Source organism: Mixophyes fleayi, chromosome 3 (assembly GCF_038048845.1).
Source record: "Mixophyes fleayi isolate aMixFle1 chromosome 3, aMixFle1.hap1, whole genome shotgun sequence".
NCBI classification, from domain to species: Eukaryota; Metazoa; Chordata; class Amphibia; order Anura; family Limnodynastidae; genus Mixophyes; species Mixophyes fleayi.
The window spans coordinates 314922564-314949572 of record NC_134404.1 but is presented as its reverse complement, the minus strand read 5'-3'; the positions used below and the strand labels follow the sequence as shown (position 1 = coordinate 314949572).

The 27009-nt window shown below is 39.5% G+C and overlaps 1 protein-coding gene across 1 annotated transcript in view; it reads right to left on the bottom strand.

The window, feature by feature from the left end:
- PSME4 (proteasome activator subunit 4) overlaps positions 1-26696 on the bottom strand; it is a 99544-nt gene extending 72848 nt beyond the window's left edge. Inside the window, exons 1-3 of the mRNA XM_075204051.1 lie at positions 26372-26696; positions 8847-8987; positions 7767-7883 (exon numbers count right to left, since the gene is read on the bottom strand). Coding sequence (XP_075060152.1) covers positions 7767-7883; positions 8847-8987; positions 26372-26574 — 461 coding nt within the window. The 5' untranslated portion in view covers positions 26575-26696. The remainder of the gene's footprint in view (positions 1-7766; positions 7884-8846; positions 8988-26371) is intronic.
- Positions 26697-27009: the final 313 nt, after the last annotated feature.

Sequence of the window (27009 nt, the reverse complement as noted above, 5' to 3'; positions counted from 1 at the left end):
TTATACAATCTGAATTCTGATGTCATCACTTCAGTATTCTTTAGTAAAACCTGTGTATTGTGTGGAATTACTCAATCCATATTACATGCCTAACTGTCCTGATTTTAGGAACAGTCCCAATTTGCAGAACTTAAAAGGGTTGGAGCTGGCAGGAAATTGAGTGCGTCTTCTGTCAGAAAGTGAGCGTAGCTGGTCAGAAAGCGAGTGCAGCTGGGCGCATTGTAGGGGGATTTATTAAAACTGGTGTGCATGAGTCAGGCCGGGGTTTAGTTTCTCCAGATATTGCCTGGAATAATGTTGGGAGGTATGCCTACTATAGTGCTATATTAGAACTTCCTTTGATTTATGTGACTTCTATAAAAAATACATATAAAAAGTTATCCTGACTTCTATTATTCTAAAACAGAAAGGGGGTACACTATCCCATATCTTAACACACAATCGGAACTAAATGAAAAAAAATACAGCAAAGAAAAATATATATATTATCAAGTAATAACCTAAAAAACAAAAAGAAAATCTTTAGTAATGGAGGTTGAGAAACATATCAGTGTACCAAATCAACAACCGCTAAACAAATCCATCCTTCTAGTTTATCTGTAATGTAGGCTAAGTAGCTATATTATGCAAATTCATTCAAATAAGAGACAATTGGATCAATCCACAAGTTGCTCAAAGATCTCTCATCGCTGTGATGGTAACAGCCAGCGTTCTCACAGAGTTTCTACAGCATGCAAGTAATCACTGCAAAGCACATACAAACTGCAGGAATATCCATGCCAATACGCTGGCACTTGACTCACTAGATAAACATGACAGCCCCTGCCTGCCCTGCAAGAGTCACATTATAATTTTTTATTTTTTTTTTAAGATACTTTTCGGAGCTGAACAGAACTGACATAAAGGACTAGAGCAAGAACCAGTTAGGAGACAACTGAAATTTCACCAGTGGATCCTAACAAATCAATTGACAAGGTGCCAGTGACAACACAGAGACACGCTTCCTAATGAATTTATAGTGTGTTTTCTTATTACATCCAATGGGGGGAATGAAATTCTTAGCGATGTGCTGGCGGACATCACTGCAATGCCTGGCTGCGCACTCTACCAGTTACTACGATACCGGAATCTCCAGTCAATTTTCCTTGCACTACACAAAGCAGGGATTTCAGGACAGACATCTCCGCGGAGCGTCCTAATGGACCGCTTCAGAGGCACTTTGCGGAACATTGGTAGGAATTGACTCTCCCCCCTACCCATGCCCCTATTTAGTCCACAAAATAGCAGCTTCCATTGTGTGTAGGCAAGAGGTGAACTTTTGTTGCTCTTTCACTCTGTCCTTTTAAAGCATCAATATACTAAATTCTTGGAAATACATATTTTGTGTAAAACTTTCCCTTATAGGTTAAACAACAGTACTAATAAGTCCAAGACATGCATCCATATATAAGCATTGCTTTATAATTTAAGTCTACAATGTGATTCATAGCTCAGAACCTACAGGTAACATTCAATTAACTTCAGCAGTGAAATTAACACTGATATTAACAAATGCAATTTGACCGAAAACCAGAAAGAAAAGTGTATTTCTCTATGCAGATTAACTGCTCGATGTTGTCTTGAACATTTAATTATACGTATATGAAAGAAAATTAAACCCTCTTTATATATCTGCTATATTTTCCCTTTAAATGTCTGAAACACGACAAACAAACTAGGGTTTGGTTTTAAAACAGTTATAACGTATGCTGACAAACAGCTCAGTGTTTCACAAACACCTGAAAGATGATCCATCAGTAACATCCAAGAATAAACAGCTCCAGTGCTACTGAGTCATCGTTGTGGTGCAAGAACTTTCTTTTCTATGAAGAATGTGAAGCAATAGGGGTTACATAATTAGGTGGACAGAGATCTGTATTGAACATGTGCCCTGTCACATGGTATGGGTTGATGTCTTGTTAACTGATCAACAGGAAAAACAGGTATGGGATCTTTTATCTGCAAATGGGTTATCCAGAAATGTTGGAAAACCAGAAGAAAAAGTAAATTGCTGCTTCTACACTGCCAGGAACACTCATACACAAAGTAATGAGGAGCACAACAACAGGGACAATGTGGGAAAAGACGGGGATTTTTATATTTAGTGCATTTTAGACGCTCCAAAACAGAAAGTGTCAGAGTTTAAGAGTTACAGGTCCCGTCTGTTACAAAAACACATACAATATTTTATGTTGACCTGACCACTTGTATCTATACAGCCATTCAAAAGAATAATATCTATCAGTTTCAGCAGCTATTTTAGATGGGATGGATGAACATCAGTCTTTTTGTATGTAAATCTACTGAAGAACTCTACAAAAAGCCACCTGTAACAGAAAGGCAGAGACCAATAGCACATTGTCCATCCGTTTTCTAATATCATACAGTCTGATATAGTGTTGGAAGAACTACTTGTATAGTTATATTAGCAGGGGGTGGAAACAGAGCATACATAAAAAAACAGGGACATTGAAAATAATTGCAGGAAACAAAGGGGCTGAAGGGCCGGGAAAGGAGTACAGCTGAGACAAGAAGAGTGAGTGTGGCTCAGAGCGAAGAATGAGAGTTAGGCTATAATAAAGTGGTGGATTTCCTTGAGGGCTTAAAGATATGAAGGTATGATTGAGCGTAAAAGGGAATTTTATATGTGGAAAGTGGCACAGGAAAATTCTTGTTGGCAGACAGGAGATACATATTTAATCTCACGGGTCACAGGTAGAACTAAAAGGGTGCAACAGAGAGCAATTTTAGATACAATTTTAGATGTATGACAGGCTGTTATCACTGAAGGCTTTGTAGGTGATGGTAATTTGAATTTGGAGCTGACTAGCATGGGGTATGTGGTGATTTTCTGAGTGAAACGATGAGAGAGGAAGATCAGTCTTATCACAGCATTTAGGATGAACTGTGCATCTTGGTTAAGAAAAGTGCATTTTCTAGCAATATCTTTAAGATGGAGACGACTGGATGTGAGGAGTAAAGCAGAGAGCACAGCCAAGGGTGATACCAAGAGTGTGTGATGATATTAACAGACAGAGAATAAGTGGTGACTCTTAGGAGGAAGGAAGGTTTAGAAGCTTTGTTTTGGACATATTGATATTTAGGTAGTGTGGGACATCCATTTGGAAATAGCAGAGACAGTTTGTCAAACAAGATTGTAGAGAAAGGATGAGAAGGACAGAGAAAAGAGCCTGTGGGACCCCAATAGATAATGGGAGTTGAGGGAAGAAAGTGCCAGAGGTAGAGACAATGAAGGAGCGGTTGGTTGGATAGGTAGTAAGTGTTGATCATGTCGCTGTAAGTAGGTTGCTGATTGACCACTTTGTTTGAATAGGAACGATTCTCCAATTACAGATTAGTCAGACTAAAGGATATGGTTTCTATGGGTTTTCGCACATTGTCATTAAATAACCCTCTATCAAACAAGGGGTGGACAATATATGCTCACATTGGCCTGTTCACTTTCCCCTTAACACTTCCAGCTGGCTGTATAAGTAGCTACATACCCATGCTCTCAGAAGTGGGTGGTGGTGGGTGAGAAGTAACCATACAATTTATGTTGAGGTCTATTCTGTAAGTAGATTGGGGACAATGGAAATATAGACAGTGAACAAAACAATGATAAGACCATTATAATATCGCATAGTACGGTATTGAGCAACAAAATATGGCCAGTAAAGACTGTATGGACTTTACGAATGTCTGGAATTGTGCAGGACAGATGCAGCACCATTCTTCCACAAGAGACAAACCATGCCAAGAAAATGCACCCCAAACATTATAGAACCACAAGAAGTCTTCACTGTTGAATACAAACACTCAGGGCTGTAAAGTTCTAAAGGTTGTCACCCACATAGGCACTTGTCTTTACTTGGTGAAGGATTCATCATCGGACCATAAAATCTTCCTCCACTACTAGGCAGTCTATTGTCTGTACGCTTTGTTCCACTCAACTAACAAATTTGCAGTGTCAGGTGTTATGAGCTTTTTACGCATAGCAATTTGACTAGGACACCCTACACTCTAGAGTTCTCCTTTGACCAAGTTTGAAAGAGAGGTGATTGAGCAGCCAAAATCACTGCGGTTGATATAATTATAGGTAACCACGGCAGTCCAGCATTTTATACAGGACCATGCAGGGAAGCTATTTGCTTAATTAACACATGAGCCACACTTGTGTGGCAGGACTCCCCTTCAATAAGCTTTGGTTTCCCTCACTTACCCAGTTGGTGTTTTTTCTTGTCCACTATCTGTATATCAGTTGGAACATTGACAGAGGGACCCATAACACCAGGGAAGGAAAGGAAAGCTGCTCATCGAAGATCATTATGGAATAAGAATAAATGGCAGCCTTCCTATAGACCCCTATTCTTGTAACTATTTTGAAACGGGAACATTGGCACCTTGGAAGTAACAAATTCGTAGCCAAGTTGTAGTAACTATACATATTTTCCGTTACAAAAGAATGTGAAGACCTCAGTGCAACAAGTGTATCATGTCTGTTCTGCTTTCACTAGCAGTCTGGGCAATCTGAGCATATTAGCAGTCCTGGCAATTCCGCAAACAGGAAACATTGATGCTTTAAGAGTAAGATTTTTAAAATAATGGGGTATATGGTCTGTTTTTACAAATACCCAGAAAAATAATGCAGAATGCATCTGAGCTGGAATCACCTGATGCAATTTACATGCGCAATTCCAGTCATGTAATTTAAAAAGGAAATGCTGCATCCTACTTGTCACTTCAAAGTAATAAACAGTACATGCAGGTAATTTCTATACAGTTATCTCATTGGAGCGGATGTTATCACAGTATGCTTATTTTATATCTGTATCCTTTTTATCTATAGAAACAGTAAACGCAGACATTTTTACCTGCAAATTATGAGTCATGAAAGAAAGACAAAAAAAGGAGTAAATGTTCTCTGGGACAAACCATGTTACAATACAAGGGGTGCAAATTTGTTTATTATTTTGCACACAAGTTAAATGATGGCTATTTTTTCAAGTAGCGCACAAATACTAGATAGCTTTATTTTTACACTGAAATTTAAAGTTGATCTAGGACATGCCCTATCCAAAATATAAATCTGTCCCCACATTTTATATTTACCTGCCCCTCCAATGCAACATGGTATGCCAAGGTGCAAAGTTACTATGCACCTATGTGTCAAACATTTATGTTTGTTTTCAAACTCTGCAACGCAATTGAATGGGTCAGCTACCTTGTCCACTTTACCGTATGGGGAGATGTACAGCCGTTTTACAGCCCGTGCGGATTATACACCATAATGCTAATGTAAATAAGACACTTCAGTTCTAACTGCATGCAAAACATTAATGCTCCAGTTTTGGCACTTGCAATAAGGGATCTTTCTCACAGACAGCAGAGAATCCCAGATGACATAATTAGACAATTACAAGCAGTGACTAGATGGTAAACCACAGAACAATATACCATCTTTCAGAAACGAATTCAGAACACACACTGAAGACAGCTAAAAATATGTATTACATTACCACAAACACCAAGCCTATATAAGGCTTATATGCCTGGCAAAGTTCCAGAAATAATAGGTTAGAAATTAGACTGTAAGGTGTGGTGTGGTAATATAGGTAAATGTTTACTTCCAACACTGAAGTGTGTGGTGAAGAATGGCTGGGCGGAAAATGGACAGGCCCATGGCAAGGTTTACCATACCTAGCCACCCAGGCCCCCCATACTTCTCTGAATAAAGCAAAGTGGTGACCTCTTCTGAGCACGCAGGGACCGATGTCTGTGCCCACTGCTTCAGCTCAGAGACTTTCACAGGGTAGTGGAAGGGCGATGCGGCATTGCTGGGCCCCCCTCACTACCGGGCCTTGTAACATATGCACCCTGTGAAGTTAAACCACTGACTGTGAATCTTTCTAGATGTCTTTCAATGATCAATTTAAAGAAGTCCACTGTTAATTTGTTAAAGATTCAATGTACAAAATAGACACAAAAGGTTTATTTGTCAAAATAACCCCTATCCTACATGTAATCACTTGCCAGATACACTCTGCAGAGTATCTAGCACTTACCTTTCTCCATTGTCAGGGAGAGCTGGCCCTACTAAGTTCTCAATAAATGTACATATACCCCCTAATGGCTTCCTAGATACACTAGATTGAGCATAACTAATACCTACCTTTCCTGTAGCTTCTTCACCAAAGGTTGGACAAGCCCTACAAAGTACTCTATGTACATCTGCCCCCCACCACTGCATCATCTTGTCAACATTATTGTGTGTGAACTATGTAAATAATGTGACTACTCTGCTCAAATCCACAGACATCAGCAAGATGAAGCAAAGGAGGTAGGACAACCTTACATAGACTCAACAAGGCAGGTCCCACCTAACAAGAAGAAACTACAGAAAAGGTAAGTACTGGATATTCTATCTATAGTATCGAGGAAACAATTAGAGGGGGGCTATTTTACACATTTATCCCCAACCCCCAAAGAAAAATTAAAGCCCACAAAGCTGGATTTAGCAATTAATTTGGTCATCAAGAGGAGCCAAGGTATACCAATAACAGTAATTCAAAAAGACAGCAGTGTAGGCCAACATGATCTAAGCGTCCAACAGATCAATGCAAAGAAGAAATTTTACAATTAAACCCACCCTTTCATTTTCCTTCCTTTGATTTGCTCTTAGATCAGGGTGTGACTGCTGTAGACTATAGTATTTGAATTTAGTTTCAACAGTGGACTAGACTAAGCTGCTCAGATTTATATATTAGCTTTTCCAGAATAGTAGAAAAGTTAATTGATGGCATTGATTGCATTACATAACAATGTAACAGTCACATGGTAACAATCTGCACGCAGCCACGACAGTCAGGTCAGAATGTGGGGGCTGCCCTGGGGAACTATTAAAGGCACAGCCAAATATAAGCCAGCTATGTTTTCGTTGTGACAGTTGCTTCTTCTGTAGCAAACTCCAACAGCAATGTGCAGTTAACTTAAAGTTAAAACCCATCAGCACTGGATACTTTTTATCAATGTACCCAGAGAGCATCCTGAGCCACTAATAAAAAGAGGCAGCAGTACAGAATTAGGCAGGGTGGGCTGGTATTATGGCTCTCTGCACTGCAGACTGGTCACATGAGGCTGTAGTATATGCAAACCCATTTTACACGCTGTGTAGAGCAACGTCACTATGTAGGATGCATAACATGGCAGCCCTAGCGGCTGGTGCAAATATAGTCACTGGGAGCACACTGACCTAATCCTTAAAAATTGTTTTATCTTAATATTTACCATGCACCCAATTAACTAAATACAGACAAATCATAGAAAACTTTAATGAAATGGATGAGCCAAAAATAAGAGCCAAGAGTATGAAAGCAAGAGGACAGCCCATAACACTACTATGTTCACAGGTCATTCAAATCTAGGGTCTCCAAACACACAGGAAAAATAGCACAAAACAAACACACATTGAATTCATGTGTTCGTCTTTCTATGTTACATGCAACTAAAAGAAACCACCTGCCAGAATTGGATGCAAGACTGAGTCATACAAGTACATGCCTTGCGGAATACCTGCTGAGAGAAGGCCATTTTCCAACAATTAGCAATCGCATATTATGCCACTAGCAGCGTGACTTTATTTCATCCTCACAGAGAAAACAAGGTAACTGCAGGCTACATGTTCATTTTTAATAGTGCAAGAACCAAAAAGTATTTTATTCACTTACTTGGGAAACCAATTAAGACCAAGGTGTTCTGTTTTAGAGTACAATATTCTCTCCAGCATTTCATACAATGGTCTCCAGGGCAACTGCAAGTCTTCTCGAGAAAGAAGCTCTTTTTTTCTGCAATTGGTCAAGGAAAATCATGTAGCATAAGTCTTGTATTAATATATAACTTATTAGATATTTTTTAACCAGAAAATCCAATGTACACATAAGCTGCATAAAAAATACCACCCCCCCTTTGTGTTTTTCACAATAAATTTGAACTTTAGCAGACTCAATAACCTTCCACATAAGAGTACTTTGGTGGAGGGCCTTCCCTGGGATCCCCACAATTTGTTGTACTTAGCAGGGTCCCAGCTGACATATAGCTTAGATCTCTGCCGACTATCTCTGATGTTGCTTGGGTCTCTATGGAGCAACAGATAGATCGCAGGGACTATAAGTAAAACCAAAGCTACTGCCTGGAGGAACGTCTGCTTATAGGAAGAGAAAGTTTCCATAATACACAAAAATAAAGTGGAAAATCCATTAAATGTGGATGTACTGTATGCACCTCAATTATTTTGTCAAATTTAATCTGTTGATTTTTTTTTTTAAAAAAAGTATATTCTTAGAGGTAGATTTACTAACCCCTCTAAAGAGGAAAAATGGAAAACCTCATAGCAACCAAGCAAATTCCAGCTACCATTTGCTTAGAATGTACAAGGTGATAGCTGGAATCTAATTGGCTGCTGTGGGCAATACATCCCCATTACCATTTTAGAAGGTTTAATAAATCCACCCCCTAATCTTAAATCCTTAACATAACATTTCTAAAGTAAAATTAACAATATATGTAGAGTGGTGTAATCATGTCAGCTAGCAGAAAAGACAAGAAAAATGTAGGCATGGAAAACCACTAAGGTTTATATAAATTAAACAGTTATTACAGTAACTCTGTACCGTCTACACTGTAGACGGTGCCTGAAAAAAATAAAAAAAAAATGGCCTTTTCGTTCGTTTCTATAAAATTAACCAAAAAACAACCTACTACTTTTTGTTTATAAAATAATGATTAAAAACATTATATTTCTAACTTACTTCAAAAGGCTTATTAACAAGCGTGCAAACCCTTGCATCATACTGATCTCCAATTTAGGAATAGTCACCAACTCGTACAACAACTTGACGAAGAGAACATGGTCTTCTTTACTAAATTTCCTCCCAAAAAGTCGTATATACCTGCGAACACAAACAGCACAAGTGTATAAAACACAATTAGAGTATAGAAGACAAGTATAGAATATTCATCATATTTTATTTTCACTTCTACAAGAATTAATTCATGCAAGTCAGATAATAGGGAGGGTGGGGATTTACAGTGCATTGCAAAGTCAGCTCAAGCTAAACCTTATGTTGCTAATGCCTAGCTGTAATCCCGATTATAGATCCAGCAGCAGAAATATGTATGGCGGAGAAACCTGTATATCCTCCACATTTTATATACATACAAACAGATTTACTGGAGGCATGATATAATAGTGGTTTCTCAACCTGTGAGGTCAATCAGACAATTGAAGGAGTAAGTAATTTAACCTGTTAAAGGGGGTTGTCCACCTCCTAATGACCAATTTCTTGACTTGTACATGACCTCCTAGAACTTTCAGTAAATACATTGCTTTAACTACATGGCTTCCTTCCGTTTTAGTCTTCGTATCATGTAGAGTGGTTTATTTATTAATATACTCTGAGATACGACAAAGCAGCATAATACAGACCATTGATAATCAATGATACAAAGGAATGTGTTATTATAGAAAAATATGATTGAAAAGCATACAAGCTGCAAAGATCAATCAAAAATGGGAGGGAAAAACAAAACAAACCTCTAGACATCTTAATCATCAATACCAATACAGTCTTGCAGGAAATGCCATAAACATAGTATGCACTACTTCTTCGGTTCATGGCCTGCATAGAGACTGTCTACTTGATGCAAGGATCAATTATTAATAAACCTAACCCAAATGCTTTGTTCACCAAGGATTGAATACAACTTAAAAAAAGACAGATATATAAGTCTTATGTTATGTATATAGCTCTTCTAGCACATTGAATATTAAATTGTTCAGTACAAATGATTGGAGGCTATACAAGCTCTACTGGTGGCAGAATTATGCAACTTATGGTTTACACAGTAGTGGACATATATAAAATGTTTCACAGTGGCCGTACAAAAAAATAAAAAAAAAAAGAATAGTGTAATCGGAGTTTGTATACATGTCCCCTGTTGCTCGCCAAGCTGTGTATTTTAAAAACGACCCACCAAACGGTTTCACTCTCAACATCTAAAACATGGTGAAGACGATAGTTATTCCTGGATCATAGGATTCCGTTTGGCATTAATAGTGTATTTCCTTCTAATTACTGTTAGCTACAAGTTTAGAATCTTACAAAACATACATGAAGAAAAAAAAATTTTAGAGATCAACACTCAATAAACATCTATATTAGTTGGTAATAGAGGCGAGTGAACGAGCCATTTTGCAGAGGTGCAATATTGTGGATATACAATTCCCATTGTTTTTGCTCTTCTATCATGCACAGTATTAGTAAACTCACATTCCGTGGGATAATTACGCCCAGGATGACAATGATCAATTCATAGGTCTTTGTGGTATTGGGTTGGATTATAATCCTTACAATTAAACTTCAATCGAGAAACATGGAACATTTCTCAGTCAAACGTGGAAAGAAAATCTTGCCCGTAAAGACTTTGCAGTTTTAAATTTAGCTGTCAGTCGTTGAATATCAGCGAGTTGAAGCATTCGCAGATTAATACATTTACCCCCTAGAAATGTCTAGGAATAATAACAAGAGGCGAGGGTTCCATTACCATAGAGATTCTGCTACCCCTTGTTTGTACAGATGGACTACTCTCATCCTGATGGCTGAAAGATTTTTGAACATGATGAATTCCTTGGAGGCCTTTAAGGTCTTTCGTAATGATTTGAAGACAGCTTAGTCTTGCACTCCTCCTATTATTCTTGAAAACACCTTCCTTCCAGATATACTCCACCTACCTTGGCTCCTGGCATCTACAGCAATCAAAAATTGGCTTCATAAGATCCAGGGAATCCCTTTGCTCAGACTGTTCGAAAACCTCAACCAGTTCAGTGAATTTATGTTCTGCTCAGACAAAAACTTGGTCTGGATTAGCAGGCCCCTCGGCTTGTTCCAAATCTTCATTACTTCATGAAGCACCCTGAAATATGCTTGTTCCCAACATTACCACATGAATGCTTGTTGTCATAATTCCCAGCACTGGCATCACTTCCATGGGAAAGGTATGCAACTGTTGGCCCGAATGATATCTTCTGTGTCCACGAAAACTCCCAAAATATTTTTTTTTACTTTTTAAGGCTAAAGATTGACTTTTCAGAATTGATAAATTATTCCAAGTATCGAACGGTGGTAGTCACTTTAACGGTGCTGATAACACAGACAGTGACTACCATGAAGGGAAACAAAACGAAAAGGACTTCCCTGACTTAGAAGAAATGATGAGTGACCTTAACAATGACCTTGGCTTATCTGTGAGGAGTTTGTATGTTCTCCCCGTGTTTGTGTGGGTTTCCTCCGGGTGCTACAAAGGTTGCAATTGAAAAGCACTTAAAAACAATATGCCGTTCTTACTAGGGTTCGTGATTTGTTCTCACTCTGCCAGGAACTTCTTCTGTCATTGTTAAGGTCAGTCATCATTTCTTCTAAGTCGGGGAAGTCATTTTCGTTTTTTTCTCTTTCATACCCTATCCGTAGCTAATATCAAACCTGCTTGTTCCATTAGTTGGGATATTACAGTAAGAGTCCAGAAGCTACAAAGTGACAAAGAAATCTTTCTTTCGCACGTTTTCTGTTAAAGCCACTGTCTCCAGCTTGAATTTCTTTTATTTCAGATACCTATTTAAGAAATTCACAATGATTATTACTCTAGGAACTATTAGGTTTTGAGATGAAAAATCCTTTAGTATAAGCCTTAACTCTGCTCCGGTAGTAGCACTTTGATTAGGACCTGTTCCATGAACAGAATCTTGAATTGTAAATTTCTCTCTCAGCGGCAGACTGGAGTTATTTGGAAGACTGTCTAGGACTGGGAGTCTTCTACGAGAAGCCACTTCTCATCTGCTTCCTTTTCCAGTATATCATCCAACTTTCACTCACAAGTATTTAGCTTCAAAGGCTATGGAACACAGAGTGGCCTTGAAACCTACATCCCCAGACTCTAACCGTATTAGGGTCACTGCTGCCGCCACAATTCTGTTGATGCAGGATATAATCTACGGTCTTCCTCAGAACCTGTCTTCCTATTGGCCAGTCCAGACACTGAAGTTCCTTGGTCTGACTGGAAAGAGGCAGGCATGGATTTGAGTGTTTTGTATTTCAGAAATATCAAACACCATTAAAACTGTAATTAAAGAAGGAGCTACGTTATTTACCAGCTGATCAGGTTTTTCCCTGAAACTGACATAGTACTCATATACCTCACTATATAGGAGGGCTTATATTGAGAATCACAGGAATAAATAACACTCTTTGGATATAGGCGAGTGCCCTCTAAAATGTTATTATATATCTATCTCTCTCTCTATATATCTATCTCTATACATATAAATACAAACACTATATAAAAGGAAAGTTGGAAAGTGAGAATGGAAGGCAGACGATAAACATACATAAACAAATAATTTGCTAATTTTCCCAACAGGGGAGTAGACCCATAAGGTATTCATACCAATAGCTTGACATTGTTTTCAAGCATTAACATCACAGCATACACTTTGTGATAGAGTGTGGTAATTGTAGTGTTTATAGAAAGTAAGGAGACAACTTCCCACACAAATGTTATTATTCAGTAATAGGAAAGAAAACCATTAGGCATTTCTCTTTTGCGATTATATAATTTAGGACAGCTCTTCTTATAGGAGATTACCACGAAGGGCACTTTAAGCTAACTAGTAATTTTCCTTTTGGACTAACATTGTGGGAACAATCCTAACGCTTTTCAGTGTGTGGCCAGTAGTCTTCGCAACAGGGGGTCAACACTTTAATTTTTTTGCTCCTCCCCCCCACATAGTGGCTCCAGCCACAAGCTGACCAGCCAGGGTTGTTTCTGCTATCACAGATGGACTCTACACTGTGGGTTTCCTGTTAATAATTTAAACCAACCAGCCCAATCCATCAATCTCTGACTGACTTCCACTCTAGAGTTCGGAGTCCATTCATTTAAAAAGACTATAATTTCTATATTGTTTCTGCATATAGCACACACACTGGAAACTACACTGAAATTAATGGGCTACTGAAATGAGGTTAAAAGTTCTGTGCCGCTTGTGCTCTGGACATATTCGCATATAAATGTGGGCTTAACGCTTGTGAACAATACATCAAAAGCATAAAAACCTCATACTATAGGTCATGGCTCCTTTGTAGTCAAAGGAAAAGGGATGCAGGATCTCAGACTTCTATCTTTCCAGACTGAAACCATATGTGTCAGCTGAACACTCATGCTCACGAAAACACAAGTTAAAAACCTCTAACATGATTATTTTCCAGCAGAACGAGCAAAAAAAATCTGCAAGTCAATTTATAATTTGGAATATGACCTTTTTCAAACAATTTTGTGTGGAGTGCTCATTTAAATGTTTAGATTTTATTACTTTGAAAGTGGCAACATATTCACACACATGATTATTTTTATTTTCCCTTGCTAGGATTTTGGGAGCACAATAGCTTAAATCCTAAAAAAGAAAATACACTATTTCAACTAATAATTTATACAGCTTCAAAATTACTACAGTCTCTGGTTTTACACAGGATAAGGCTATCGTCACAAAAGCCCCTTAAAGAGACATGTTTTGGAAGCCAAACAAAATTTTCAGAAGCTTTGCAATTAGTATTCAGTAGGAAAATGATGTAATTTGTAGATCACCTCAGCACACTGCTCTTTAATGCTTTCATTGAGCATCAAGTTTATTTTTGAATGCACAATAGCATTTATATACAACAATATTAACATATTATTGAGGTATTTTCCATTTGTTTTTCTGGGAGTTGACCACCCCCTCCAGGTGCTGCTGGCTTTATAAGACGGAGGTTCAGGGGAAGGTTCTGAATGAGACACCCTGAATATAAATTTGTATCTCTAGCTTAGGGACTCACCTACAGATGCATTGACTGGCAGGTGAGCTTAACCCCGATATAGCTATATTGTGCCCAATATTCTCCTTTATGTATATGCTGACACAGTGATAATGTTTGTTTCTAAGCGCCCGACAACATTTTTCTTATATTATGGAGGTAAACAATGGAATGTGATCATTTTAAGTTCAACCATTTTTAATCAGATTGCAATACAAAAAATAAATGATTGAGTTATTCACATTATAATTTTGATTTAACAGAGCAGAGCCACTTTCAGTGCATGTGCATTGAAGGTCAATTGTAGGATTATAATTTCAAATATATGTACCCTCTAAAAGGAGGATTACATGGACTGTAAAATGTCAGAATCTTCAGCAACCTAAAGATCAAATAGCAAAAACAATGCTTTGTTTAAAGGTGTGTTTTAACAGATTTGTATAAGGAGCGAGCTTGGCTGGGGGCATGATGTCATATGCTACCTGGATCGGTCCTAGATCAGTCACATAAGCAGGGTCCAGACTCGACGGCCTTGTGCACTGCTGCGCATCTGGTGGTTGTCCCCTCCCCCACAGCCAGCCACTATTATCTGTTCCTCCATCTCTCCTCTCACTATACCTCCCTCCAATTACCCGTGGAGACTTCACCGCTGTCTCACTCCCACACCAAGCAGGTAAGTGTGTTGGGAGGGGGTTATGGTTATGTGGGGATTGGTGCGTGATGTAATGTGGGGTTGGTGGGGACTATTAATATATTTCAGGGACAGATGTTGGTACTACTGATTTTCCAATCTAAACAGGGATCCAACATTTCAAGACTGATCTAAGCAGCAACTGAGACACCAGCAGACGCAGGTAGTAAAATCTAAAAGAACAGGTAGGATAGAGCTGCACTGTCTGACAATAATATGTCCCAACTCCATGGAAATTCAGGAGATACGTCCTGCTTCATGATGCTCTGCTCATAGACGGGGAGCCACGAGTACTTAGAAGTGGTTATTCCATGGAGAAAGCTGCATGCACTCAGCTTACATAGTGATTTGAAATGATTTCCTCCTCCCTTCACCACACAACTAGTATGTTTGGTCATAGACCTGAACCCAGCTATGACAAAGAAAGAACACCCCCATATATCACCATCTTCTGACAGTTTGTTACCAACAGGAGTGGTAAAGATCATTTTTGAAAATGCAAATTTGCAGGTCTGCAATGAAAATTATGTTTTGGGTCGTCACGTGCCCTTTAGCAGGTACTGATGGGAGGAGCTTTGCTTATCGGACTGTTGAAAACTAAATGCAATCTGGGAAAAACTTGCACACCTCATGTTATGTCCACAGGCAAAAAAAAAATCTCACATGGGAAGAGATATCTATATTTAACATAATGTAGAGGGTGCATTTCTGGAGGTGCTGCCTTGTTTGAGGATGGACAAAAAGCTAGACACACCTCCTCCGTAGCTTAGTAATCCATCATCTGGTGGCATCACACACTGGGCCACCCTTAACTATCCCTCAGGGCTATAAGTTGCCATCCAGTCCTTGTATACAGGCTGGGACAGGGGACTAAGCACTGTCATGTATGCTTTTCTTGGTCAAAGATTATTGAATTTATGGCACAATGACATATGCGGATTCTCAAGCCTTCAACGTATTATAGTAAATAGATCAATTTTACACCATACACTCTTTAATTTATTTTTTTTTAAAACGGGTACTTGTCTTTGTATTCTTCATATACAAATCCAAGGGTGCTTTTAAAAAAAAAAAAAAAGAAAAAAAAAGCCTACCTCCGGATACTCTCACACCCCATGCGGTTGTCCTACGTCAATGTCAGGCTGTGTCAGGGCACTCTAGTGATGTCATCATCACACTGCAGCCTATCATGAGAAGCAGCTTGGTGTGTGATATTCACTCCTCTGCCTGCCACTTCCATATGATGCAAGAAGCAACAGATTTAAGAATGGATTACAAGGGAGGTGAATAACGAAAGAGGGCTGTGGGGCGAGGAATGAATTGTGGCGGTGGATAAGAGTGGGGAGAGGAGGATATGTTTAGTTCATTGGAAGTCCCCCACTGTAAACCAACTAATGCCTCCATAACCACTAGGATACGAGATAACTAGCATGTAGTTAGCTCATTATAGCACTTCCTATAAGAGACATGAACAGTACAAGACAGATGACCACTTCAAAACTGTGAAGACTCAATGCTTTAATACACGTATGTAACAAGTATGTCAGAGAAAGATCCTCCACTTTGTACATTTGCCAATATCTCTATGTTTCTATGATAGCTCATTAACGGTGCAACAGACAAAGCTTGTGCTGCATAAATGATATTAGATGTATATAGAAAGAAACACAACACGATAAGTGCAGCAAATTAGAGTTTTTGCCATACATATTTATGCCTGTAAGTAAAGCTTGTTCTGCACAGTCACAATGCTGTCAGTGGTGATGCACGGGTAATGTGACAGAAAATCAGAATCAATACAGAACATGTTCACAAAGCTCAAACATGGATTTAACAACAACATTTGGGAATGAGGATCAAGTCATACCAGAGATGTTCCTGGAATGAGGCTTCATAACAACATGTACACTCTTGTCATCTGCCAGCTCCAATATTAATAGAGAACTTTATACATGATTACAGTTACACTCGTGCTTCTCATAAGCTTTTACATATCAGTTTACTATTGCAGTACCAATAGTAAGGTTAACATGACATGATTTTAAGGCCTTAGTTTTTTCTGAACATACAGTAAATAAAGTGACTCACTAAAGCAGGTGTTTGGAGTATGTAACCAATAGAAAATGGATGATGGTTTCTGTCCAGTCCCATGCATCTGCATTTAGCTGTCTTCACCTCACAGAGATCACAGCTTGAACAAATCTGATCATAGAGATAATTAATCCCTCCCTCCCCTTTTTTTGTTTTAGGACATTATAATTACATGCAGACAGGCACAATTGTTACCAAAACCAGAATGTCTAGGAGGCAGGGTCATGGCTGCACAATTCGCTTTGAAACAAGGCCCCACCCACTTCAGATGTAAGTGGAGCGGAATCCAGAAAGGTGACCTACTGTGCTGTGAAATTTCTGTGTGATCTGGATATTCCAGGAGAGTAGGAAAGTATGATTAAAACATGTTAGTTATTTACTGGAATATAGTGAGTTTTCCAAATAAATTGTCTATCATTTGTACCAACGTCTTGTTACACATGATGTAGTAGGACATGTCTACTCAAAATCATATTTTTTATTTTATTTTTTACAAAAACCCAATTGAAAAAATAGCAATTATTTCAAGATTGTAATAATGCTTATTTGGGCTAAGTCACAGTGAGCATAAAGAGCAAATAACTGTTCGTGCAATACTGGGTGAAACCAAGTTAGATTCAACCTGCCTACAAAAAGGGAGAGATAAAAAAAAAGCGCTCCCTGTTACAGCTGCCTAATACCACAATAAATGCCACAACATTCAATATATCACAAATAATACAACAAAGGTATAAAGGCGCATATAACAAGTTCACCATAGAATAGAAAGGAGAAAAAGTCCATCAATGTTCACACAAATCAGAACGCTTCTCATAAGTCCAGTCTATGCAATCTTCTTTGTAGGTGATATCAAAAGGCAAATGTCACATGGAAGGGTATAATTTTGTCTTTTATAAAGCTCTCCACATGTTATAATCCGTGAAAATTTGGAAAAAAGAGAGAATAAATGGATATCAGATTAATATTTCCATTAACAAAGATCCATCTTCCTTAGTTCTAAAAAAAAGTGACATATATCCACTTCACCGTGTGTAAACTAACGGTTACTTAACACCCCACACAGGTGAAGTGAGAAAATGAGATGAATCACTTACACAGTGAAGTTAATCCACTGACTGATATCCAAAATCGTGCCTGATTCAATTGCCACACGGTGCTCACTCGGAATATGTATAACGAGAGAAATATGCAAAAAGAATCTGGCATAATATCAGGGTTTATTTCACATAATTTAAAAGCACCACAATAAAATTCTCTTATCATATACGGTATCCCAACATAAACAACAAGTGGACCCATACCGGACTTAAGTGAAGAGTCAGCGTGTAGATTGAATAGCTCCCGAGTGAGCACCGTGTGGCAATTGAATCTTTGTTAATGGAAATATTACTCTGATATCCATTTATTCTCTCTTTTTTCCAAATTTTCACGGATTATAACATGTGGAGAGCTTTATAAAATACAAAATTATACCCTTCCATGTGACATTTGCCTTTTGATATCACCTACAAAGAAGATTGCATAGATTCAACCTGCCACCTGACATCTCTCTCCATGCTGTCAGTTGGACTAATGGCTCAGTACAGGTAATATGGGGAAAATGGAAACTCACTGAAAAGGCTATTTGACTGAGGTAAGGCTGCCTTACTGGGTTGTCAAGAATGGAAAACTCCATTAAACAGTAACACACAAACAAATATTGTTCAGAGTTCCAAGTGATTGTGATTATTAAGTACAGTGAAGTTTCAGCCTCTTTAACAGTATGCAACAATAAAATAATAATGTACATATCAGGAACCAGTCAGGCAAACCTAGCAGTCAGCCAGACCTTCTATAGGGTGCCAAAACACGTGTATCAGCTAAGATACAAAGAAATTGCCTCTAAAAGTTCGATAGTACGGGCCCCAAAGCCAAGATGCATTGCATTATACACCAATGTGCAGAGGTTTACCTAGATTTTAAACCGAAGAGCATCAGTCGGTGGTCAAAATGCCAGAGTTTGTGGAGGAACAGAAGTTTATGCCACCTGATGCGAGATGTTGACCAAAGCAAGGGCTCGCCAAGTACAGGGAAAGTACATCAATGATATACCTTGTTACACAGAGTAGTGCAAAAGGGGATTTCAGAACAAGATTGCTGAAATGAGATAAAAGTTGAGGGGTCAAATTTTTAGGGGCATTCCTTGATCTTTTGGAAAGACGCCCAGTCAATTACACTCTGCAAAGCGACTATTTTGGCAACAGGTCTGAGCTGGTGGAGATCAGTGAACATGTAATGGGATGCACGGTGTGCCTTTCATTTGCCCTTTGCCCAATATTGAATACAAATAAAACATTCAAGCATATAAAAATGCTACATGTAAAGGAAGACCATTATGATTACTTTAAAACACAAATGAGTTAAAATAGAACAGTATTTTAATAAAATAAGATAAAAAAAAATCAGTAATATTTCATTTAATGAAGGCGGTTCTAAAATGGCAGGAGACTGGACATTGATGTGAAGTGAACTCTTCTGCGTACTGCGCCTCTTTAGATTTGTCAACCTCTCTGCAAACATAGGTACACTTGTATTTAGCGGAGGCGTGTCTCAAGAGCAGAATGTAAACATGCACTAGTACTGTGCCTCCATGGTGTTTTTTAAATGTGGTTGTGTGTCTTTAAAGATCCTGAGGCTAACGGATCTAGTAAACAAGGGATATATGCATATTGGCATCCAAAGTCTATCCTCAGTTCTATATTAACAAGTTAATGGAGGAGAGGTTGAGCAGCACTGTGGCTTAGTGGTTAGCACTTCTGCCTTACAGCACTGGGGTCATGAGTTCAATTCCTGACCACGTCCTTATCTGTGAAGAGTTTGTATGTTCTCCCCGTGTTTGCGTGGGTTTTCTGCGGGTGCTCCGGTTTCCTCCCACACTCCACAGACATACTGGTAGGTTAATTGGCTGCTAACAAATTGACCCTAGTCTGTCTGTCTGTCTGTCTGTCTCTGTGTGTGTAAGGGAATTTAGACTGTAAGCCCCAATGGGACAGGGACTGATGTGAGTGAGTTCTCTGTACAGCGCTGCGGAATTAGTGGCACTATATAAATAATTGATGATGATGAGGTTAATGCTCACAGTGGGCCCGATTCATTAAGGCACGCAAGACGAGCGCAAATTGTGTTTTTTTAAAACACGCGCAATTCGTGCACACACAGGTCCGTATTCAATAAGGAGCAGATCTGAAGAAATGTCTCTTGTTGAATACGGGTCTACATACGCTCTGCTCCGACAGGCAAGACACTGCGGAATAGATCCAATATACACGTGGAATATAAAACCCCACCAGAACGCACAGAAAGATAATGTAACAATTAATGTCACCTGTTAGTAATAGTAATTAATGACAAAACATTAAAACCACCTGCCAAATATTGTGTAGGTCCCTCTGAAGCCACTAAAGCACTGCCCCGTCAAGGCATGGGCTCCACAAGACCTCTGAAAGTGGTCTGTGGTATCTGGCACCAAGACATTAGCAGCAGATTCTTTAAGCCCTGTAAGATGGAAGGTGGGCCTTCCATGACTCAGACTTGTTTTTTTCCCAACACACCCCAAGATGCTCAATTGGACCGAAAACCTGGGGAATTTGGAGGCCAAGTCAACACTTTGAACTCTGTCATGTTCCTAAACCATTCCTGAACAATTATTGCAGTATTGCAGGTCACATTATCCTTGTGATTTCTGCGGTGGACAGGGGTCAGCATGAGCACTCTGACCGGTCTGCGGCTACACAGTTCCATACGCAGCAAGTTGCAATACACTGTGTGTTCTGACACCTTTCTATCATTGCCAACATTAACTTTTTCAGCAATTTGTGCTACAGTAGCTCTTCTGTGGGATTGGATCAGACGGGCTAGACTTCATTTCCTACGTTCATCAATGAGCCTTGGAATCTCGTGACCCCATCACAGGTTCACAGACTGTCCTTCCTTGAACCACTTTTGATAGGTGGGGGCAGCACATTGGAGTAGTGGTTAGCACTTCTGTTTGTATGTTCTCCTTGTGTTTGCGTGGGTTTCCTCTGGGTGCTCCGGTTTCCTCCCACACTCCAAAAACATACAGGTAGCTTAATTGGTTGCTATCAAAATTGACCCTAGTCTCTCCCTGTCTGTCTGTGTGTGTGTGTGTGTGTGTGTGTGTGTGTGTGTGTGTGTGTGTGTGTGTGTGTGTGTGTGTGTGTGTCTATATTAGGGAATTTAGACTGTAAGCTCCAATGGGGCAGGGACTGATTTGAGTGAGTTCTCTGTACAGCGCTGCGGAATTAGTGGCGCTATATAAATAAATGATGATAGGTGCTAGCCACTGCAATCCAGGAACACCGAAAAAAAACTGCCGTCTAGCCATCACAAGTCGCTCATATCCTTACACTTACCCATTTTTCCCGCTTCCAACTGCCTTATATATTCCAACCCTTGACAGGTGGCATTGTAACGAAATAATCAATGTTATTCACATCACTGTTCAGTGGTTATAATGTTGTGGCTGATCGAGGTACATAATATATACATTGGCCGAAGTACTGCCACTTCTCCTACTGCCTTCAATGTAAAACTATCAAAGTCTAAAATATATATATATATATATATATATATATATATATATATATATATATATATATATATATATATTATATAAAACACGTAAGCATGCTGTTAATGTCTACAATACAGAAGTTGCATTTTTACAGTTGCTGCTGACTGCAATCATATTTTCTAACATGAATATGCAACCATCATCACTATCACTAGGCATCTACACCTGACCTGTAGCTGGTGCAAGCGGTAAGCCGGAAAAACAGGTACCTTTGAGATGTCCAATGCTTGAATCTGGCGCTGCTGCATGCGCTTGAGGTTGGCACACAGTTACTGTACACTGACTACATACATATGCCCCTCTATCACCCCTACACCCATTCCACCCCTGAAATCATAGGCAATCATAAGGGTCCTTTGCGCCTGAAGATTAATTGGTTGCCATTGTGTCATAGGCATATGGTCCAGTTCTGGGAATTTTACACAAAACACGACATGTAACCCCATTTACGTTCCTTAATGAATCAGGTCCAGTAATCATTGAAGGAATGTAAGAACAAAGCACAAACACTATACCACAGCAGAGGACAGAACAGAGACAAAGCAAATAGAACACGCTCTGCTTTCCCCTATCACTATTCAGTCATCCACTATGGCAAAGCTAAATTACAAATTCTGTAATTTAGGATCTTTTAAGGAGACAGAAAAAACGTGCATCCATTTGCATCAATACAAATGACTCCCAAACTTTATTATTTTGGCATTACTGGTTTTAGGTGCAGTGGCTGGAATTTGTCTAGCCCCATGTAATGCATTCATGTGTACTGTTCCTGCATCTCTCCATAGAGATCTGAGCGAGTCTCTCTCTCTCCTCTGTTGCCCTGTCAAACAACAGAAAGGAGGATAGATGCCACTGCACACAGGCCCTTATTAGGAACACTGCCTAAGGCTGCTTACCATGCATGAAAACTAAATGAAAAACACACCAATCCCTTTGATTGTAATGTGGGCTGCACACTTTTACCAATACAGTTACATTATTCCCCTGTATTAATTGTCTGAAAGGAGTACAATATATTTCTTATCTTTCATACACCTCAATTTAAAAGCTTGAAAGTGACAAAAAAGTGTGAATGATCCCTGAAACAGAACTATGTCCCACATTTTGCAATACTTAATAGCAGAGTTGTCCGATATGGCTAAATAAGGTAGGAACATCATTTGTGTAAAATAATAATAATAAAAAGTATCTATATTGGATCCTTTCATCAGGCATGCAAAGTTGTTAGCAAATAATAAAAAGTATCCTGTGTAAAAATCCATAATGCATCTTCCGTCAATGATTTGCACTACCCTGGTTTAAACCTCTATATTTTCCAGTGCAGACAAAATATAAAACGCAGCATCAAAATGACAGCGGTAACAGACTGACACCCAATGGTATGCTTTGCAAGCACTGAATAAAAGTTTGCTACATAAGTGAAATATGTCTTTGAACAAGTGACAAAGTACAAAAAAGTCCAACAGTGACAGTTGCAAACTGAACAAATCACACAGTAATTATACGGTTCTATTCTACACACAGGCTTGGATTATATGTGTACAAGTGACAGATAATATTCTCTCAGAGCTGGCAAGGCAGTTTAACCTCTCAGAATGTACAATTAATATACTGATCCACCAATCAGCAAACACTGATGCAGTTGCACAGACATTCATTCAAATGTAATGTGGCCCTTATTCACTAAATGGAACAACATATTATGAGGTGGTGTTATTTAAACTCCCCAGTAAACAAAACCTCCGCTACCTGACATCTACAATAACACGCATAATGAGACAAGTCATTCATATGATAGAATTAACAGTATTAAGATTACAAATAACAAAGTAATCATTAATACAGTAGATAAACTGATTGCAAGGAGAAGGTCATGTGTACAGTCATGACAGTGATCATGTAGGGCAAAGCTTTATCTAAACACCAGCCATATTTACTGGCTATATCATATATAATCAAATGGAAGGTCATATGGTATACAGCTTAAAACTGTACTGTTTACACACCATGTAAAATCAAGGCTAATGCTTGAGAGGCTAATAATTACCAATACATATGAAAGAGGATACTAAAGAGACTGAACACAGATACAAAAAACATAGTCCATGCACTCAAGTAGAGGTCATGTATTAAAAGTATCTCACAAAGTAATGTATAATATATATATGCATAGACATATATTAACAGTTATTTTAAGTGAGCAATGCAATCAATCCGGTCACTTCTTGGGATATACCTAAAAAGATACATTGCTATAGAGGAAGGTTAAAGTATCTTAGAAAGAGCTTAAAGTGCAATGGGTAACAGGATATAAAGATATGATTTTTGACAATTTCAACAATACAATCAGTGCCCTAATTATTTAACACATTAAGTACAATACAGTACTAGATACAAGAGCTTACAACCGAATGTGGCTCTGTTACTGGAGGAACGATATCAAAAGCAAAAAGGTCAGACGCACCAATGACAAGAAGTGTATGGTCCACATTATGTAAGTGTCATATACAGTGTGTCCTATACACACATACACTATGTGGTGATGTCCTATACACACACACTATGTGGTGATGTCCTATACACACACACTATGTGGTGATGTCCTATACACACACACACACACTATGTGGTGATGTCCTATACACACACACACACACACTATGTGGTGATGTCCTATACACACACACACACACACACTATGTGGTGATGTCCTATACACACACACACACACACTATGTGGTGATGTCCTATACACACACACACACACACTATGTGGTGATGTCCTATACACACACACACACTATGTGGTGATGTCCTATACACACACACACACTATGTGGTGATGTCCTATACACACACACACACACACTATGTGGTGATGTCCTATACACACACACACACACACTATGTGGTGATGTCCTATACACACACACACACACACTATGTGGTGATGTCCTATACACACACACACACACACTATGTGGTGATGTCCTATACACACACACACACACTATGTGGTGATGTCCTATACACACACACACACACTATGTGGTGATGTCCTATACACACACACTATGTGGTGATGTCCTATACACACACACTATGTGGTGATGTCCTATACACACACACACACACACACACTATGTGGTGATGTCCTATACACACACACACACACTATGTGGTGATGTCCTATACACACACACACACACTATGTGGTGATGTCCTATACACACACACTATGTGGTGATGTCCTATACACACACACTATGTGGTGATGTCCTATACACACACACTATGTGGTGATGTCCTATACACACACACTATGTGGTGATGTCCTATACACACACACTATGTGGTGATGTCCTATACACACACACACACACACACTATGTGGTGATGTCCTATACACACACACACACACACTATGTGGTGATGTCCTATACACACACACACACACACTATGTGGTGATGTCCTATACACACACACACTATGTGGTGATGTCCTATACACACACACACTATGTGGTGATGTCCTATATACACACACACACACTATGTGGTGATGTCCTATATACACACACACACACACTATGTGGTGATGTCCTATATACACACACACACACTATGTGGTGATGTCCTATATACACACACACACACTATGTGGTGATGTCCTATATACACACACACACACTATGTGGTGATGTCCTATGCACACACACACACACACACACTATGTGGTGATGTCCTATACACACACACACTATGTGGTGATGTCCTATACACACACACTATGTGGTGATGTCCTATACACACACACTATGTGGTGATGTCCTATACACACACACTATGTGGTGATGTCCTATACACACACACACACACACACACACTATGTGGTGATGTCCTATACACACACACACACACTATGTGGTGATGTCCTATACACACACACTATGTGGTGATGTCCTATACACACACACTATGTGGTGATGTCCTATACACACACACTATGTGGTGATGTCCTATACACACACACTATGTGGTGATGTCCTATACACACACACACACACACTATGTGGTGATGTCCTATACACACACACACACACACTATGTGGTGATGTCCTATACACACACACACTATGTGGTGATGTCCTATACACACACACACACACTATGTGGTGATGTCCTATACACACACACTATGTGGTGATGTCCTATACACACACACTATGTGGTGATGTCCTATACACACACACTATGTGGTGATGTCCTATACACACACACACACACTATGTGGTGATGTCCTATACACACACACACACACACTATGTGGTGATGTCCTATACACACACACACTATGTGGTGATGTCCTATACACACACACACTATGTGGTGATGTCCTATATACACACACACACTATGTGGTGATGTCCTATATACACACACACACACACTATGTGGTGATGTCCTATATACACACACACACACACTATGTGGTGATGTCCTATATACACACACACACACTATGTGGTGATGTCCTATATACACACACACACACTATGTGGTGATGTCCTATGCACACACACACACACACACACTATGTGGTGATGTCCTATACACACACACACTATGTGGTGATGTCCTATACACACACACACACACTATGTGGTGATGTCCTATACACACACACTATGTGGTGATGTCCTATACACACACACTATGTGGTGATGTCCTATACACACACACTATGTGGTGATGTCCTATACACACACACTATGTGGTGATGTCCTATACACACACACTATGTGGTGATGTCCTATACACACACACACTATGTGGTGATGTCCTATACACACACACACTATGTGGTGATGTCCTATACACACACACACTATGTGGTGATGTCCTATACACACACACACTATGTGGTGATGTCCTATACACACACACACACACACACACAATGTGGTGATGTCCTATACACACAATGTGGTGATACACAATAGATGGACTCACGTGTTTAGTTTTCGGCTCCAGAAGAGCACTCCAGGCCAGAGCTCCCTCAAGTGCACAGCCCGACCAAGGCTGCTCTTGATCTGCGCCAGGAGCTCATTGGACTCCTGGTCCAGCCTGTCGGCATAGGGCAGTAGCAGGTTGTACACTATCTCCTTCTGGGGTGTGAATCCCAGCTGCTCCAACCTCTCCTCCCTAGCGCCCATGGCGGCTTGTCCCGGTGCCGTTCTCCTCCTCTTACAGTCCCTGTGGATCACTGCGCCGCCGGCCTCTGACTCGCACTCCTCTCCCAACTCTCACTCAGTCTGCCGGTGACGAAGCAACCGAAGGGAGGGCACACACGTCACCCATGAGTGCTTCAAAACGTCACTTCCGCCCCTTTTTCGGCTCGTGACGTCACTGCGATTTGTGTCACGTGCGTAGCTGGCAACATCTGGCATGAATAGAGAGGGACAGGTGCCAAACATGTCAGTTCTCGGGCAACAAAATAGGATGCGCTGCCGCGTCCTTTCCGAAACCATATGCATTAAGCCTTGATATTTTTTTATATTTAGGTTTATTGTAATTATTTCCTATTAAGTATAAGCAGTGTAAACTCCCTACCCCAGTGTTGGCTAACCTGTGACACTCCATGTGTTGTG